Source organism: Argiope bruennichi, chromosome X2, assembly GCF_947563725.1.
Source record: "Argiope bruennichi chromosome X2, qqArgBrue1.1, whole genome shotgun sequence".
Classification (NCBI taxonomy): domain Eukaryota; kingdom Metazoa; phylum Arthropoda; class Arachnida; order Araneae; family Araneidae; genus Argiope; species Argiope bruennichi.
This window is the reverse complement of record NC_079163.1, coordinates 9,917,701-9,938,063: the sequence shown is the minus strand read 5'-3', so window position 1 is coordinate 9,938,063 and position 20,363 is coordinate 9,917,701. Positions and strand designations below refer to the sequence as shown.

The window sequence follows — 20,363 nt, the reverse complement described above, 5'->3', positions numbered from 1 at the left end:
ATTGAAATATTCTCTACTCGGTCGTTTTTGGAATATTGAGCTCTGAACTGACTTTTCGTATTCCATCATGAGAATAGCTTGAAAAATAGTCTAAAATGTGAATGTTTGTATCATTTATGTAGCGCTTTATCTTCCCAGTTCCTCCCAGAGACAGTAAAGACCCCTGTAATTTGTTATCGTTCTGTGAGCATACTTTCTAGGATGATGTGAATTCAGAAAATGACGTTGTCTACAATTAGGCCAGCATTTCCAAATTTTGTTTGTAACTAAAGTATGTCAGTACTTTAAAAAATACACAAGAAGTGTATTTTCATGTTTGGCATTCTGGATTCTCTCCATGCTCCGAGATATCTGAAATGTGCAGTTTCTTTTCTCTTCCTTATAGTGTCAAAGTTGCAACTGTGGGCAGATCAAAGTGAACAATATTATATATGGTTAGCATTTTTTTTTCAAGTCATGATGATTGGATAGTGTATTACTTGACAAATATTTGCATATGACTGTTTTACTGTTGCGTGAATTTGCATTTCTGAAATAAATGTTTCCATCTGAATTTATGGTTAAGTCTCTTGAAGATAAACATGTCTCTGCAAATTTTGTAGATGAGAATGTGAAATTCTGTTTGTACTTAGATGAATATTAGAGAAACATTTTATAAGTGTCACTTTATTACTATAGGGGTCGTACAAAAATTGGAAGTTCCTATCAACTAGGGTTTATACAAAACCGACTTTTTGAAAAACCGGTTTTCGAATTCCATATTTCCAAAAAAACCGGTTTTAGCCGGTTTTCGAGTTTTTGTCAAAAAAAAAATAGAATAGGGAAAAATACTTTCCCTAAGTTATATAAGATAACAAAAAACGAAATCTATATCAAATTCAATAAAGTTAAAGATTACATATACATATTATTTACACAAAATAACGAAAACTTAAACAAAAATTTTGAATAATATTTATATTGTTTTCACTAATTTTAATTTCTCCTAAGAAAATAATATTTTAAAGAACATAAAATATCGACTGAGGGTGGCTAAGTTTTAAAGCTAAGTCTAATTTTGGACGCAACATTGCCTGAAATTGAAAATACTGGTTCACTAACTACTGAGCTTGGTTTTATAGTTTTTCTTGGCATCTAATAACAAATCTAAGAATTTTGTTCTATTATTCGTTGCCTCAAATAATAAAAATTCAGTGTCTGTGGATTTGTAAGTTTCTCTTCAGGGTCTTCAAGAAACTTATGAATTGATTTTTCCATGGCTTCTTTTAAAAAAGCATAACTCTGGCGAGTAGTTTCTTCGATTTGCTCTTCATCGTAATCGGTTTCTACATAAGAATTTGGAAATATTCTAGAAATATCTTTCCAGATAACTTAATAATTTCGATTTTAGAAACTAAAGAAAGTAGACTAGATTTCTTCGCTGAACTAGAAGTGTGAAATACAGCAAGAGTCGCTAATTCTACTTTCTTGAATTCGTTCTTCTAAAGCATATAATAATTTCAAACTTACTTCAGTGTTCAAATTTTTTAGTTCATTTAGCAGAAATTCAAATATACCTACACTTGTTAATAAATTCGCATCTCGGCGCCTTAAGCCCCCAGCTGCTAGACAAATCAGTACCAACCGATTTTTTTTTTTTTTTTTTTTTTGAAGAATTGTAATATTCAGGAGATTTGGGAAACCGGTTTTCTTACTTTAAAAACCGATTTTCGAATGTGGCAAATTTACTTTAAAAAACCGGTTTTGAAAAACCGTCAAACCCTACTATCAACCACCACAGGCGCCAAAGAATTTTTCCACTTAATTTAATGAAGCTTTATAATTGGATGTATATGCCTGTAGTGCAGTATTTAAGGAAATAAAAAAAAATTCCTTTTTTTTTCAGACACCCAGTATACCTACCTACCTTATTAATAAAAAAGAAATTTCATGTGTTGCTTTTTTAAAGAAATTATTTTAAACACTATTTATAAATATTAACTTTTATATTTTTATGTAAAATGTTACTTTTAGCAAGGACTTCAATGAAGTTTAATGGACCAGTAGAAAGAGTTTAATTATCATTTTGTTTTTAAACATTTCATCATATATTTAAATCTAAAAATAGACATGGTTGCCACACCATTGGGGGAACCTGGAAAACACAGGGAATTTTAAGTGTATTAGTAATTTTATTCTCATCTAGAAAATGCCAGTCTCTAACGATTGCAAGAATAAAAAATCGTAATCACAGCTTCCAAAAACTAAACAATATCATTCACGATTGTGTAATGCGGGAACTCGCTCCTTTTCAACTCTCTCCCCATTTTTCTCTATAGACAAGTTCAGTTTCGTTTTGCGAGACATTTCTATTTCCACGATATTCTCGAATTTCAGTTAATGATCATGCACGAGACTTCTGTAACTGCTTAAGAGAACCGACTACATATCTCTGGTTGGAACATTCAATCTGCGGAAACAGCGCGGTTTAGTCTACCATACTTGAGTTTATTGAATGGTTCGTTTATTACTTGAGAAGCTGTGACCTTATTCAAAATAGATTAGAGAATTTATTTAAAACAATGTGCGGCTCAAAATCCGTATTTAAAGCGAATTGGAGGGATAAAAAAAAAAAGTCAGTCCTGATTTTGCTGAATGGGTTCGAGAAGGTCTGCAAAATCCATTTGTTGGGTACTTTTCGCTTTGTAAGAAGATAATAAATCTAAGTAATATGGGAAAACAGGCTCTTAAGCCAAAACAGCAAAATGTACAAGCATCATGCTAGTTCAAAAGTGTCTCAGTGATGTTGGACTTAGTATTTAGAAGGAATATAGAAAAGGGTATTTAGAAGGAATATAGAAAAAGACATGTGAAATCCGAAAATGTCAATCCGAAAATGTCAAATTTAATGTTCGTCAATAAGCTGATTTCGAACTTTTTTAAATTCAAGAACAATCATTTAAAGAACTTTTGTGGATATTAAAGATTATTACGTCACATTCTCCCTTTATGCATTCCTTGATATATCGGAAATATTTTAACGGATTTTCACTAATAGTGAAATAGCTAAAAATTGTACATTGGACCGTACAAAAATTGTGTATCTTATTTGTTATGGATTAGCTCCATGAAACTGTTGGCTGAAAGATCTGCAGAAGTCCCATAAATTGATGCCCAAATACATGAATTGGCAAAAATGAATAAGTAAATTAAAAGAAATCTTGCTTTGTAATGTTTTTTCTTTGTTAAATAATCATTAAATGATTTGTATCATGATAATAAAAATGTGTTGTGTTTTATTTCAACTGAGTCCTTAATTTTGTATGACTTACAATTAAAAAGCATGAGAGGTAATGTATCCCCCCTCTCCACTTAATATATAAATTTTGTCTTGCCAAATTGTACATAATAAATAAAGAGAAATTATTTATTTGTATCTAAATATAAACCTTCTTTTAATATGCTATTATTTCGAATTATGTTAAATTGTTGCTTCCTTTTTCTACTCCTTAAAATCATATTACATTATAACTAGCATGAGTGCTATTTGCGCATTTCGTCTATCTTGAACATACGTACAGGGGAAAAAAAAAACAAAAAAAAAACAGGGAAATTTTGTTCCAGTTTTGAGTAACAGCCCTGGTAGATATATTTTCTATTCAAGTATATTCTTAAATCGTTATATTCTGAACGTTTTATTAGTTTCTCACGTTTCTGTGTTCAGTTTAGTTCACTAATAATAGTTCTGTTATTTGGAATTTAAAAAATTAAAAATGAAGTACATTTATTTGTTCATTTATCAATATATATATTTTTAAAAAAATCCAAATTATCTTAAAGAAATTTTAACAAAAATTGGAACATTACCAGTTACTAGATTGAGTTCCAATTCTTATTAAATATTTTTTGTTCATTTATTCCTTTAATGTTATATTTCCCACAACTTGCATCTTATTAAAAAAAACTGAGTATTAAAAATATTCCATTAAATTATATGAAACTGGAATAAACTAATTGCTCTAAATGTCCTGTAATTACATGCTTTTTTTCTGCTTGGATTTTTGCGCATCTTTTTTAGAGAATTTGTGTGATTAATATTCCATCATAACTTCTATTAATGTTGCTTTTAGAGTGTACTTCTGGACCTCCTTTCTAGTACATCTGAAACTAACTGTCAGCCTGAAGTTTCACATACAGAGGAAAAATCTACTTCAGGAGAACCTAACTTACTTGATCTCCTTGGTGGTTTGGAACTCAATGATCAGAATCAAAGTAATAATATTTTAATAATTCAAATATTTTTTCTCTGTCATTTTAGCTAATCTGTTATGTTAGAAGTATTGTATTCTTTAGTTGTTGTTAATTTTATTAAGAAGTCATGAGATTTTGTATTTCAAAGATCAGTCATTGCAAATAAAGATACATTATTGAAAAAAAAAATGTAGGGCCAGCTATAATTTTCCGATATTTACTGAATTTTTTATTAAATATTGGAACTTTTAAAATGCGCATATTAATTTTACTAACGCAAATGATGTTATTTATTTGCTCCATATGTTTTGATGCTGAAATTTATAAATAAAATTGATAAAAATATAATTTTTTTTTCTTTTGATAAAAATATTCTTTGTTCTTTGTTGTGATATTGTATTATTTTGTTTCTTTTTATTTTTACAACAAAAACTCATTTATTAACGTTATTTCTATTTGCGGCTAAAAGCATTTTTAATGAAATCATAATACTTTCTTAGTTAATGGAAGAGGTAAAATGTTGTGTGAAGAAGAACGAGGTAAGATTCTTCGTTTCAGAGAATGTGGTGGTTTGTCTTCCAAGTAAATTGCAAAACGATTAAGATGCTCAAAAAGTGTTGAGAATAATTTCTTGAAAGATCCTGACCACTATGCTATAAATCGTCTCTGTCCAATCGATCAAAAAGAGCCGTAATTAATATAGCTGTTTTTCAACACCAATCTGTACTCAAATTAAACTGTGACTGCAAATGCCTTGTTTGAGTAGAACTCTGTGTAATATATTTTTAAAACATTCACATACTTCAAAATGGGAAAACAGTCTCCACTAACAAAATTAAAAACGATCAATCGTATAGAATGGGTAAAACAATATATTATCCTGGGAAATAAATACAATGACATAATATTCTCAGATGAAAAAAAAAAATAATTTGAATGAACCTGACGGTTTTGTTGATTTACGTTGTGAATGGACATAGTCTTCTAAACGCCAGTTTGGCGATGGTAATGTTATGGATTAAGAAGGATTTGCTTGTAATGAAACAACTCTGGTAGCCGTTTTGAAACCAAAAACTAATTCTGAAGGATATCAAAACATGCATGCTGAAAAATTATTACCAAACGCTCCTGTCATTGCAAGTGGGCATTATATCTTTCACCAAGATGATCCTCTATCCGTAATCTTCTACAAAGTCGTGGTTTCAAGCAAATGAAGAATTATTTTACTGGCCACCCGAAAGCCCCGACTTGAATCATACAGAAAATTTGTGAGGAATAATGACTCATGATATTTATACCGGTGGGCCCTGTCGTGCCATTAGATATAAGTTGTTTTATGCAATCGGAAATTCGTGATAAAAAAAAATAACGAAACAACTTTCAGAAAAACTTGTGGATTCTATGGCATCTTGAATAGTAGATATACAAATAAAGGGCAAATTTTTTAATAATGAATGGCTTAGTGAGCCAAATTTGTATCTGTCCCTGTTTTATTTTCCAATTTCCCTTCTGTATAAAAGTTAAACATGAGTAAGACAGTAATGAATAATGACAGAATAAAATGAAATATTATTCAAAGTAATTTCAAATAATGCATTTATTTATGTTTTTATTGTTTTAAAAATTATAATACACTACATCGAAATAACACTACAACACTGTATTTCAAAATGCTTTGATTTGAATCAAAGTAATAGATTATTTATGTAACTAAAATAACAAGGAAACCAAAATTTAAAACGAGTAAAATATATTCAGTGAAATGTATTACGCGAAGATGTTACTATAAAAACGCCATAAAATAAGAACTGTTGAATTTAGTTTGAATCTTCATTTGCTTTTCAAAATAATTTTACCTCTTAAACTTTTTATTTTTTGTTAAAGCAATTTATTTGGTTGCAATTCATTCTTAAACAGCATTATGTATATATACTGGTTTGGAATTTTAAATATATATATATAATATTATTTTTTGGATTAAATTCATGCATTTCTATTAAAATTTTAAGTGTAGGATCATTCTTCCTGCTTACATGTTACCCTATAGAATCTTTTAAAAACATTGATTTAAAAAAAAAAAAAAAAAAAACATCTATTTGCAGGAAACTGGCATTTACGATGCAACATAATCAATTTTACCTCATTATCCTTTACACAACTATTCTCTTATAACGTATGATTTCATTAAAGATATGTTTAGTAGAATACAGAAATAACGATAATAAATAAATATTTGTTTTAAAAGTAAAAGAAATAAAATAGCATAATATAATGTAACAGTCATACTGACATTTATAGATGTATCAGTTGTATTAGCATTCATGATGTAACAGTCATACTTCTCAATTGTACTTTTCTATTGAAGGCATTTTTATTATGTGAAATTAGCGTTGTTTTTATCTTAGAAATTATCAATTTCAGTTTTGAATTACTTATGGAGGTTCTGAAGTTTTGATTTGTTTTTAAATTTTAGCTTTTTTGCCAGGTACTTTGCCGTCTTCTACGCAAAATATACTGTTAGAAAGATATTTGACGTCTCAACCTGAACCAGAAGGTATCAATTTTAATAATTTTTATTAAATGACATGCATAAACTGGAAATGTTTGCATTATGAGAAACGGGATATAAAATCTTGAACAATAAAATCAGTTTTTTTTTCTTTTTTAATGAATATTTATTTTTATTGCATTTTTCCTTCTTTTCTTTTAGGCATTCCACCTGTTACGGCTTTTGAAAAGAATGGTCTAAGAATAGTTTTCGAATTTGAAAAGCCTCCTGATAATCCTGAGATGATTATTATTAATCTTGTTGCTACAAATCTTTCTGTATCGCCTATAAATGATTTTCTATTACAAGCTGCAGTTCCAAAGGTAATTCGCTGGTTGAGAATGAGATTTAGTAGATATTTTTTGTGCCTCTTCAAATCATTCAGAAAAGAATAATATACAGGATGTTATCCGTAAAGAATGTCCCAACTTTATGCTGCTATGAAAAGAAAACAAAACAAGTGCATTTTTGTTCCTTCATCGGAATTCAAAACAGTTAAAAGTTTAAATTCAACATAGTTATAAGTGTTCATCGTGAACTTTCCACAAATACGAAGGATATTGAGTCGATACGATAGCTTATCCCATTTTTTCCCTCTTCATGCCTGGAAGGAAAATTTGAAAGACTGCAAATACGCGTGTATGGAGATAGTTGATGAAATGAGCGGCCGTTTGACTGAACGCTGCAATTTCGCTTGTGTTATTCGTTTCTCGTGGAGATGGTCACTGCGCAACGGAAAGCATTCTTTATGTTTGAATTTTCGAAAAGATTTTCAGTTACGACTATTCAATGAGTAATTCGTCATGAATATGGATTACTCCACCCGATCATTTGAATATCTTACTTTAGTTTTGGAAATTCTGTGATGAAGAGTGCATTTGCAAACGTGAAAGTTCCACGTATGATTGAAGAGAATGTTGAACATATTCAAAACGCTTTATTTAAGAACCCAAGTAAATCAACCAGTTAGCAACTGCAAATACCTATTATGACGGTATGCACAGCCTTGCGGAGTAGATTAGCTTTCAAAGCGTGCAAATTGCAACTATCCAAAGCGCTAATGGAAAACGATATAAGAATAAAGGAACAATATTGTGAGTTCTTAATTAATATTGACGAGTCCTTCATGTACAGGATTGTGTGCATTGACGAAGCGTTATTTCACATGAGCGGTAACGTAAACCAGCACAATATAAGCATTTGGGAAACATCTAATTCACATGCCACCATTAAAGTGGAGCTCTATTCACCAAAAGTGAATAGGTTTATGCAGTGTTTTATACAAATTTTTCGGCTGTTTCTATAATAATAATAAGAATCTGAGAATTTCACTTTACAGCCAGTGACGCATTTTGACAATATCTGTCCATAAACTTTAAATTATTTAGTTGCCCCTCCTATGTAAAAGTCTGTTGATGGCATGAAAGTAGCGAGAAATAAATTTATATGCATTGTTAACTTAAAATGTATGCTTAGTATTGAAATTTAGCTTTCTAGTATTTGTTATGTGAATACAATTCCTGTATTTTTATTTACAGCAACTACAGCATTTATCTGTGTTCGTGTGCAAAGGTTTGTGACTTGAGTATAGGGCAGTGCGTTTACTTGACTTTTCTTTTGAATAACGACTATATAGAAACCATTTGAAAGCAAAAAATAACGCTATTAGAATATGACCTTCTTTTAATTCCATGAATTCAAATAGAAAAATATTTATAATCGTTTTCCGACAATCCCTCCCTTCTCCATTTCCACACCAGTTGAAGTAATGCAGATATTGTTTTGAAGTTTTTACCAGATATTCTGTCCTCTGTCGCATGTATTTTAGAGGAATTATAAAAAATTTCTCGCATAAAAAAATTCTGGAAATCAAATCAAATTTGGATTTGTATGTTCAGGCTGGGATTGTAGACAGGCTTCCTGGTGATAAGTTTCTCCCTAATTTAATAGAAGTCTAAAATTTTGGTGTAAAACCAAATGCCGAATTGATATCTTTCAACTCGTCGTGTTCGGAGACATTTAGACCACTCCGCTTAAGCAAAGCAAAACATAGTGAAATTCTTGAGGTAAAATTTTTTTGAAAATTACAACACTTTCCTTTCGTTTATGATAAAACGAATATCTTCCGTGCAGGTTGTTTTTAATTTGGGTAAGGTGTATGAGCATTTTGCGCATTGAGCCCTTTCGAGCAGGTACATCCTATCATTCACTTTGGTGGCTATAAACACTTCTATCCCAATTTTATACCATCAGAAGAAATGTGAACTTTCGTATTTATTCGAACGTCCTTTTATCCTTCAAGAGGGGTTTTGGAAAGGGAAAATCAAATCAGAAAATGTACTCCTTAGGATAAAAAGAAGAGAGAGAGAAAAAATAAATTGCATAATGTTATTTAATATATTTTTGATGCGCTGTTTAAGACTCGGAGATAAAATAGTCGAATTTAAAAATACCAGCTTAGATATAAATATATCCACAGTAATGTGATGCAAAAGAAAAATTTAAGTGTTCATTGCATTTTGCAATGGTTATTTACAATAGCCTGCATAGACCACATATGCTGGATTCTAGTTATTTTAAAATTGAATATGTAACAAAAATTTATATTCTGTAAAAGATGTACATAAAAAAAAACCCATGCGCAACAGGCCGTTTCACTACTTATTTTATTTTCCTGTCCACTTAAGCCTGCTGTTTTAATTCGATTCACAAATGAAAATTCTAAAGCTAAATAGCATTTTTATTAAAATTTCGAACACACTGGAAACAACCAATAGACATCTTCATATCCGAAAGAATTCATATTGGCCGATTTATATGCATTCTATTTATCCACCATTCTTTCATTTGCTAATTTTCTGACAGATGTATATTTCAAAGAACGCCGATTTCAGTGATGTATTGCAAAGGAAAGACTAAATTTCTGCTGAACTTGAATATCACGTTCGAAAGCTGATGGAATGAATTTTTTGATAAATTTGACAAATTATAGCCAGAATGGTATTCAATATTAAGAATTTTGATGACAATTTGATTTTATATTTGACCTAGACGTTTGTAGTTCAGATTTAAATACAGGTATCCTCATGAAAATGGTGTCATCTTATAAGGTGTTTCCTTCTCTTTACAAATATGTGCTTATTTGATTTATGTAGTTCTACCAGGCACTTTTTAATTTATGATTTTTCCCAACTAGTAGCGTATTCACTTTTTCCGCCATAACTTGCAAACTGTAAGAGATGGGACCAGGATTGATGTAGTTTTTATATATTGGGGCTCCTCGGTCACCCTTTTTCGTTTGGCAGATTAGGTTCAAATTCTTTCTGTATATTTAACGCTGTTAGTTTTTTCATGTTCAGAATACAATGAATGTTTATAAATGATATTAAAATTATAGAAATTAAATTTTTTTTATTTTCCCAAATGTTGCTGATCTGTGTTTGGTGAACTGTAGTTCAGTATCTCTTTTTTTACTTTTAGGTATGTCAACTTCAACTACTTCCACCATCAAACAACTATATACCTGCCAATAATTTGGGTAAAATACAACAAACGCTCAAAATTTTAAATCCTAGTAAGGTTAGTATCATAGTCAAGAAGTTTTCTTGGTTGGATATATTTTTTAAAAATTAAAATTTTCATGAATGAATGCTGATTTGAGGTATGCTCTTTTATAGAGTCAACTGAGAATGAAATTAAGGATATCTTATGTTTCTAATGGAAAGAATTTTTTAGAACAAGCAGAAGTTAATAATATACCGCAAGCAGTATATATGTAAAATACTGGTAAGCATATATAACTTTAATTTTTTTCTGTAGAGTTTATTACAATTTTGTATTCAGATAATGAATTATTTACATTAGAAGCACTACTTCAGATAATTTCACTTGTGTTTTAGATGACGTAACATTGGCTGATTATATATGCAATGTTTTTCCTCAATTTATGCTTTTCCTCAGAAATTAGTTTTAAATTTAGCTTTTTGTTTTAGAATATTCATATATTCGTGTTATTTATAAAAGTATTTTTGTTCAATGTTTGGAAAAAGAATATTTTGTGTTGTTTATTTTTCCTGTATGATAAGTAGAATTAAGCATTCATTCATATTATTTGTGTGGTTAAATCAGCTTGCTTCAAAGTTAATTCCATCCATATATTTTACAGTATAAAAAGATAGGGGTTGGGAATCTGGGACACTAACGAATTTTTTCTTACCATGAATTAAGGTCATTTTGCGGGTTTTTTTTTTTTTTTTTTTTGCCATAATAAAACAAAACCAAGGCTTTCCGTAATAAAAAGAAAAATGCGCGAAATGTATCTAAAAGCTACGCAAAAATAACAGAACTGACGTTGAAACCCAAAAAGGGTACAGTTACACAGTAATAGCAAAAAAAAAAAAAAAAAAAAAGCGCGAAGGATTATATCAAGTGGAAAGTTACACAACTCAGCTCTGTTTATTTATATTACTCTTACCCCCCGCGCAACAGCTGATGAGTAAAATACCACCAAAGTGAGGTTGAATATGAGCAAACTGAAGGTCAGGATATCAAAACTATTTAAAAAATAATGGACACAGGAAGCCATCTAGTGGCGATTAAAAATTATTCCATTTTAAAATGCACATATGCATCACCGTACCATGAGTTCGATTTCCAGAAATGCACGGGTAGTACACCCGGCTGTGGGAGACGTCCACTGGTGATGCATATATGACACGCCCGTCGCGAAAGGGTTAAAGAGGAGCTCATAGTATACTACACCTTTCTAGTCCCACCAAATGTTGAAAGAACTTTCTTCGGGTGAAGTTCATGCTTCACGGCAGTTGAATGTTTATTGTCCTTAGACCAAGTGCGTTTTTTTATGCACATTTTTATACAAAATCTTTACTGGCAATTCTCTTTTATCTGTTTTATGTCGCTGGAGAAGCAAATCATACATGTACTTCACCAGGCCGTCATCCATAAATAGGTGGGGAACCCAAATTTCTTATCGATTGACATATTTTGTCCTGATCAGGTTTTTAAGTGCTAGCAGGTGCAAAATGAAGAGTTTCATCACTTATGGAGAATCTTTGCGCTAACATCTAACAAGTTTGAGCGGAATCTTCTTCGATTGTAGCCTGTAATTCAACATCATGAATGATCTATGGCTGCCCTTCTCGTGGCGTATTTTTAAGCGACTCATCGCCAGAAGAAAATGTCCTAAACCACCTTTGGAAGGTGCGATTGCTGACAAAACCTTCTCTAAAAACCTGGCATATTTTTGGAGCCGTTTGCGCAGCAGTTCTAAATTTAAATTAGCATAACATACAAGTACGAATTATAGAGTTTGGAGGTCAAATTTTATAATGGATCTTCAAGTCAAATTTTATAATGTTAAGAGATAACCTTTCAACTTCTCGTTATATAAGATGAGTCTGCATTAAATCTTGATTATCATATTGCTGGAATTTTTAATATCGTCTATTGTGTAATGCATGTAACATTCTTTAAGCATTATAGTTTCACAAAAACCACAGAACCTTTTTGGCCACCTGATAATATGCCATTGATACTTCCTTTGGTTATCCATATTGAACGAACTTTAAAACTTTAAACTGAAAAACTTAAGAGCTTGTGTCACCAACTAAACGTAATTTATGATGCCATGGACGGTTAACAGGTAATCTTTTTCTGAACAGAACCAGTTAAATTCATTCCTAGCATGGTGTTAAAGGAACTTATACTACACCCTAATTTTAATAATTTAATACAATTTGTACCATAAATAAGATTTTTGTCTATCTTTAGTATTTGTTATAAGAGGTATAGTCAGAAATTGAATAGAATAATATAGTTATAATAATATAGTCAGAATTCCTTATCCTTCATTTAAATTATTGATTTAAAAATTCTACTAAATGTACTTTCTTGAGATTGATATGCTTTTATAATTTCTCGATGAACAAACTTAATTGTGAAGTTTTCCGTAGTCAAAACTTTATTATTCTAAATTCAAAATGATATGTTTCGTTGCCCAAAAGCATATTATTTGCTGTTTGAAACTAATGACAATTTGAAATTCAGCCTAATTTTTCATTCTCTTTTTTTAGGTTTTTATTACATTGCAAAATATATTAATCGAAAAACAGGTTTTCTGGGCTCCCAAGCTACAGGCATGAGGTTGCATTGGGATGTGCATGAATAAATTCTATAATATTTGCTGCTGTAAAGGACGATGTATATCTACACGGGAACAGCAAAGGAGACTGAATATTTGCTGGTGTTCTGAATTAAAATTAGTTATGAAGAGAAACAGTATTTAGGAGCTTTTAAAACTATATTTTGCACTTGATCATTCCATTGTAACAAATAGTTGTACAGTATAATTTTTAAATTTAAAAAACAAATTCATCTATATTATATATATACATATATATATTTATATTTTCTTTTTCAATCCGGTCCATGGTTGGAACATAGGGGACTTTTTCATACTTTTTGTAATATCGAAATGTGATACTCCTTCTTACCATTTCCAACTATGGCTGCTGAAAACACATATTTGACTCATGTTGGATTTTTATCTAAATTCATTTTCCTATTAAAATTTGCTTCTAGAAAGTAGTTCTCTTTGTTTCATAATTTACTTTTACGTATTAATGAACAGTTTTTCTTTTCACCAAATTGTTTCTAACTTAATAAACTTTGATATATATATATATATATTTTTTTTTTCAGTAGAGTTTTTTGAATTTTTTGCAAATGTATTAATTTGACTTCTTGAAAAAATTGTATGTATAGTGTGTAAAAATTGTTAAAAATCTACATTTTGGAAATTGGCAATGTATGAAATCCTCAATTTCAGCATGCATTAATATTAATGCAAAATTCCGTTGTTCAATGTACACAATCATTCATTTACCTCAGTGTTGTTTTTGGAATTCAAAATGCAATATTTTCCACAAATAGATATATTTTAATATAGAGAGATCATTGTTTTACTTATTGGGTTTAATACGCTGCTGTGTTTATATTAGTTCAGATTGTTTGTTAAAGATCATACTAGTGTTTTTCGGTCTGAGAATTATTTTATTTCTTAATATTTCATCAAGCGCTATGTTATGTTGTTTTATGATTTTCTGAATCTTTTTACTATATGCATTAAAATAAAATTTTACGAAATCATTAATTGTTTCCAATTTTCCTGCTACTCTTGAAATGTTAACTTTCAGACTTTCATGCTATTTTTTAACATTATAAATGTTGCAATTAATGCAAAATAAAAAGGTAAAATTAAAGTAAAACAGAAATGCATTTGCTGCATTTTGTACCGACTTATCCATTCTTATGTATTCTAGCTTTCAAAGCTCCTGCCATATTTTTGTTATTTGGTGACTTGCATTAATTAAAAATTTCTTAAAGGCAGTCTGTTAGTTTTAACTGCTATGTTTTTTTAAATGAGATATAGAAAGTATATAGTTCAATGCAATTTGGAATTAAACAAAATCTTTAAACTTTGCAATAATATTCTTATTTAATTTATATATTCTTTTAATTGTTATTTATCAAATTCAAATGTGAAAAAAAATTATTAATGTATTTTCGGTGGGTTTTTCAGTTGCAAACTAATTTCTGGGAAGTTGAGCGAAAAGGAAGAATCTTGATTTGTATTATTTGCCTATCTGTTGGTTTTTCGAAGTGTACCTTTTTTTTTTATTGATATTTTCTGGTATAATAAAACATGTATAGATTATATCTTACTTCTTAAAAACGTATTCAATTTTTTGCCTAATAAAAGTTTATTCATCAAGTAATTCTAAACTCAAGTTTCCACTTTTTTTTAAAAAAATTTTATATCATTAAGGTTTAAGGGCAAGTGGTGCGATTTTCACATTATTTTCATTTACTAATGGCAGTATGCCTTATTTGTTCATACTTGTATGAAAGTGCTGAAAGTGTTAAATGTGCATACTAGTAATTATATGGGCAAGTAAGTTCAGTAACTTCATATAAGGCAACCATTCTGCCGGAAAGTATTACAATATACGTATTGTGCACATGGGCTCACACCATCATCATTTTTGTGAGGTTTTAGAAATGTCACACATATTCTGTACCTAAGACAATTTGTGCAACTCCTTGTCGAGTACATAATGTTGAACAGAAATTTCGTTTTTACATTCTCTTTAAGACATGCAAACATATTTCATTATTTTACTTCTCAAGTGTAATGGATGAGTCATAAATGATTCCTTGCTCTCATTTGAGTATTTAAAGAATACTAGTGTGCTCCTGCAAATAAGGTGTGTGAGAATTATTTTTCTTCTAGATGTATGTGAAAATTGCTCATTTCTCTCTGAAGATGAAATATTTTCTCCCGTGAGGCGCTTCTCAGTAATATTATAGTTAATAGCAAATTCTTCATTAACATCATGATGCCACAACTCATATATATTGAACTGTAAATTAAAAACTGTACAAAATAAATATTGTTATTTCTTAGATGCTGCGATCAGATTTGCATTGCAGTAAGATATGTAATTAAATAATTTCTTATATCTAATAGACTTCATTTTTTTAATTGTGACAATTAAAGCACATGATAAAAGTACTTTTATCTGTAGGAATTATTGTTCTTTCCTTAAGCGTTATTACAAATTCATTTTTTTAAAGATTAAATTAGTATTTTATTTATGTTTACAGAAGTGACATATTTAATAAGGAATTGTGAAGAAGAATAGGGACATTTTGTTTTTACCTTCTTTTTTCTTCCTGTTTTTACCTTCTTTTTAAAAATCAAGAATGTGCTCTTTTGTTTCGCTCCTGGTTTCATAGTTAAAATTGTTTTCAAAATTAGCTAACGTACTTAACACCAGAGGTATCTCATTTTTTTCCTTCTTGGAAATATTGGCAGGAACAATAACCAGTGTGGAATAAAAGTAAAATAAATAAACTACTAAATATTTTCTTAGGAATATGTATTGTTTCTTTTAGTTCCCTCTAACTGATGCAGGAATACAAGAGTTTTAATGAAGTCGTATTGTGATTATATATGGAAATATATCACAAAAAGTAAAGTATATTTGTTAATGCTGGGAAATTATTAGTGGCATAAATTTTTTTGGGATATTAGTAGGATATGAATGGGTTGTTAACAAATGATCAGTTAGTACAAAATAAAGATGTTTTATGATTATATAGAAAGTTACATTGCAAAAATATATTTGATAATATAGGAAGAATGTTATTTCTGCCAAGTGATTTTAAATAAATTTTATTAGATATGATTTGTTAATTCAAAATAAGGAATTCCAATGCATTGAGAAGTTGTACAAAGAAAAGACCACTATGTACTCATTTATTTTAGTACATGCAATGTACTAAATAATTGATAAAATGAAAAATGCAATTAATAATATTTCTCAAATGCTGTTACATTTGTAATTTCTGATTTAAATTCTTAAAGTGCATTGTTTTATGTTCGTGATAAAAATATCTGTAAAATTTAATTTGAGTGATTCAACTAAATTGTCAGATGCACAAAAACTTTTTTCGTATTTGCATCCAAAATATGTTACGAAGGGATAAAATGCTAATATTATTAAAAAGAAGTTAGAAAGTTATATTTAAGTATTAAGTTGTATTCCTAACAAGTTCGCTTGTTTATTTATGAACGATTTAATTTGAAGTATTATTTCAGAATTTGCATGGATTTGTGTTTTTTTAGTGGTAATCAGTTTGCATGGTAATCAGTTTTATAGTGTCTATTGTTTGATGCGATTCTGAAAATTAAAAATCCTTAATAGTGATTAGATACAAGTAATTCTGACACCTTAAATAATGGACTAAAATATGTAATGATGCATTTAAAGAAACGTCAAATCCTTTCCTCTATTAAATTTCATTTTCTTATTAATTTAAAACCATCGTAAATTTAATTAGCTTTAATTTGGGATAAGAAATCTTTGACTTAGAAAACTGATTCTTGCTTCTTAATAACTAAGTAAATAGTGTTCTGTGAAACTACATTTATAAAATTGAGTCTTAACTCTTTATGTCCTATGTGCATTGGGATTATTGCTCTTTAAACTTATAAGCTGAAATTAAATCTTTAAAAAAAGCTATTATTCAATGCAAAGTTTACACTTGATCCACAAAGACGCTATAATCAATACAAAAGTTACACATAATTCACCTCAAGTATTCTACGGATTCCTGATTGAATCTGCAGGATTACATATTGCGAAAATTGGAGGTATTTATTCCGATAGAAGAGAAAATAAAATATCTAATGTGTTAATATAATATTCTTCATGCTAAAGATGCTATGTAAAAAGAATTTAAAATTTTATAGCAATGTTAGTGACCCATTTAATGGTATATGTAAAGGAATGCACGCTGGAGTTTAAAAATTTTTTAACCTTTCTGAAGTTTATGTAAATATACGTGAGTTCCATTATAGTAAGATCATTTTTTCGGTAGTGGTGAGCGGCAAACAAGCAATACAATACTTAATTTGTTTAAAATCATTTTATTTTCTTCAATAAAATGTGTTGTTTTATGCATACGGATAAATCTTATCGCAGTAACACTGATCTCATGTCTAGTGAAATATTTAGTATGACACTTGAACGGAATTGAATAGAAATGAAATGAATGTGAAACTGATTATGTCTAATGAATCAATAAGAAAAAAGAATGTATATATTGTTGACTGTACTTGTAAAAATTATGATCACATGTATAAATAATATCTATATAAGACTTAAGGATTTAAAAAAAAAAAAAAACAAGAATTGGAAAATTCGTATAAATTACATTTTTTTAAACAACCTTATTTTTTTTATATTTTGACAGAATGCTCGGTTATAATATGTAGTTTGTGTATAATTTCACTGCACCTTAATATTAACATTGTTTAATTGTAAGCTAGTTATCCAAGATGCAGAAACCATCATTGATATTTAAGTAATTTTCAATTTATTTTTCATTAGGTTTTGAAATCTTTAAATTTTTCTGAATATTTGCTGATCAGCACTTGCTGAGTTTGGAACTTAGAGCCTTTATACATAAGTCCATCCTTTTAAAATTCTAGACTAACTGTTGTGTTATAACAGGTTTTATTTGTTTCTTATACTTGATAAGATTGTTTATCTCCCCTATACTTTTTCAAGTGCATTCTTGTAAAACCTGAGAATTAATATTTCTAAATTTTCTGTGATTGTGTTGATTAGAATAATTAAACTGTTATTTGATGTAAAGGAATATATATTTATTCGTAAATGTAATTATCTCAATATATTTGTTCTCACATTTATTAACGAAGAAAACCATAACTTGTATTAATTAGCACTTTTACATATAATTTTTATTGTGGAACATCAGTTGTAGATGAATTTTTTATTTACTAGTGTGTGTTTGATTTCATTTCTCTAATCTTTAGATTGCAGTTGAAATGTTGAAAATGTCGTACTTCTGCACTGGTTTCTAAAATATAGGCGCAATAGACATCTTTGTGCAAAATGATTTTTTCTGTGTTCTTTCCTATTATGATAGTTCATTTAGTTAGAACAAAAATTCTCCATTCTAATTTAAATTCACATTTCTTCTATTGTAAAAAGGAATTTTCTATATTCCCTCTTTCCTCTTGGTTTATGGTATTTTTTTTTTATATGAAAGGAAGATTAATAAAAGATCCGATTATTTTTGTGGAATCTACATTGTTTTGTGATACGTGCGCCACTGTGCAATTTCCTTTCATTTTTCTAAGATGTAATGAAATTTTTTTGTGCATGTTTAATAACACATTGTTATGGTTGTGTAAAATATGTTCAACTGCATCTTCCTTAATTTAAAATTCAGCATTAAAGCAGTTTAAATATTATGATCTGTGCAAAGTACAAGGGATTCTATGGTATATACAACACATTTATAACATACAAAAATAATGTGAAGCATTTATTGATATTTATTGTAATTCATTTATATAATACAGACAAGATTCCCACTTTCATTATTGCAGCTCTGCTAATGAAATCCTAAAAGATCAAATAGATTTCTTTTTTTGCAAATATTTAAAATAAATATATTGTAATGTTTAAATTTTGATAAATTTCTGTTGACAATGTTTTAACATCGCTTGAACTATAAATACTGAATGGATGAACTAATCATTTAACTGAAAGTCTTGATTGGTAAATTGTGGATAATTCAGAACTGATGTAAATTCGCAATAACTTGAGTTTTTGTCTCTATGGAACTAAATGCCTTGTTTTATGATAGGAATGTGTGCATTAAAGTCGCCTTGAATCTATGTTCATTCGTTTACAAATTATATCTCCGGTTTTTATTTATTTATTTTATTCATTTTTACGAGTTTAATTTTTTTTAGAAGTCAGGATAAGGACCTATAAGTTTGTTAAAGTTACTGCCCAAAACATCTTATCTATGCCCTAAAGAAATTCCACTTTTTTCCGCAATAATCTATAATAATTCGAGCTATGACCAAAGTAGCCATGTCCTTCTAGCAAAGTTTGCTGCAAATTCTTTTTGTTTGTTTTTTAAATGCATACATTTTGCATGAAATATTTTTATTGCAAGCCATGTATAACAATTTATTGTTATTGTTCCTTGTTGAAAGATTATGTATAGAATTTTACAGAATTCGAGTGAATGGATTGTTATCTAAAGTTTTGCTTGTGTATTTTCATTTTACTAAATGAAATTGATCTAGCGATAATTAAGATTGAGAACTAGATCTGCATTTACTTCTAACTGACGAGAGTAGCATAGTGTATCATTTATAAATGGTGCTCATAACTAAATAAGGAAACCTAATTTTTTTTTTTCACTTATTGAAAAGAATCTGAACGAGTAAATTACTGTTACATTTTTATTTATTGTATATATTCTAATATTTAAATACTAATTTCATGAATGAGGTGTAGAAATGCCAAATAATTAAATTATAGGTGTTTTTTTAAATATATTTCTACGAAATATAAAGTAAAAGGCACTGTTAGTTGTTTTCAGTGACAATCGTTTCTGTGGAGTATCATATTTGTTGTGGTCCTTCTGAATCTAAGTGCCTAACTTTGTAAGTCAGCATCATATAAATACAGTCTTAAGCTTGATGGTGATACTGCAACATAAATACAGCTTGCTGTCGTATTTATTGGAGAGAAACGTCAATGATGGAGTTGAATTCTAAAGAATGTGAGTTGTAGAATACATGTAACACTTTTTGCAATAAAGTTGTCAATCTTTCTCTTTCTGCTTTATTAAATGATTACACTGAAGTGCTTAATATTTTGGTGCATAAATTTTATAATTGTTAGTGTTATTTTTGTTAACTTATGAAGGAATGTTATTGTAAAACTATAATTAAAAATTGACAAATGCTTTATGTTAAAATGGAATTTACTTTTATTATACCTAATTATATACTTAAATTAGAAAATTAACCCAAAAGTGTGATCAGAATAGTTTAAATTCATAATGAAAATTTTGCATTTTGACGTCTTGTAATACAAGTGATGAAATAAAATATCTGATTTTCGTTTTTCATTTGAATGCTATGTGTTCTCTTTAGATAGATTGTGAT

The 20,363-nt window shown here is 29.0% G+C and overlaps 1 protein-coding gene across 3 annotated transcripts in view; it reads left to right on the top strand.

Moving 5' to 3' along the window:
• LOC129960439 (AP-1 complex subunit gamma-1-like) overlaps window positions 1–20,029 on the top strand; it is a 63,204-nt gene extending 43,175 nt beyond the window's left edge. For 2 of the 3 annotated variants that reach the window (XM_056073873.1, XM_056073871.1), the window contains exons 18-23: window positions 4,110–4,251; window positions 6,704–6,784; window positions 6,941–7,101; window positions 10,259–10,357; window positions 10,456–10,564; window positions 12,871–20,029. In XM_056073873.1, the coding sequence (XP_055929848.1) occupies window positions 4,110–4,251; window positions 6,704–6,784; window positions 6,941–7,101; window positions 10,259–10,357; window positions 10,456–10,557 (585 nt within the window). In that variant the 3' untranslated portion in view covers window positions 10,558–10,564; window positions 12,871–20,029. The remainder of the gene's footprint in view (window positions 1–4,109; window positions 4,252–6,703; window positions 6,785–6,940; window positions 7,102–10,258; window positions 10,358–10,455; window positions 10,565–12,870) is intronic. The other variant, XM_056073872.1, reaches the window with a different exon arrangement.
• Window positions 20,030–20,363: the final 334 nt, after the last annotated feature.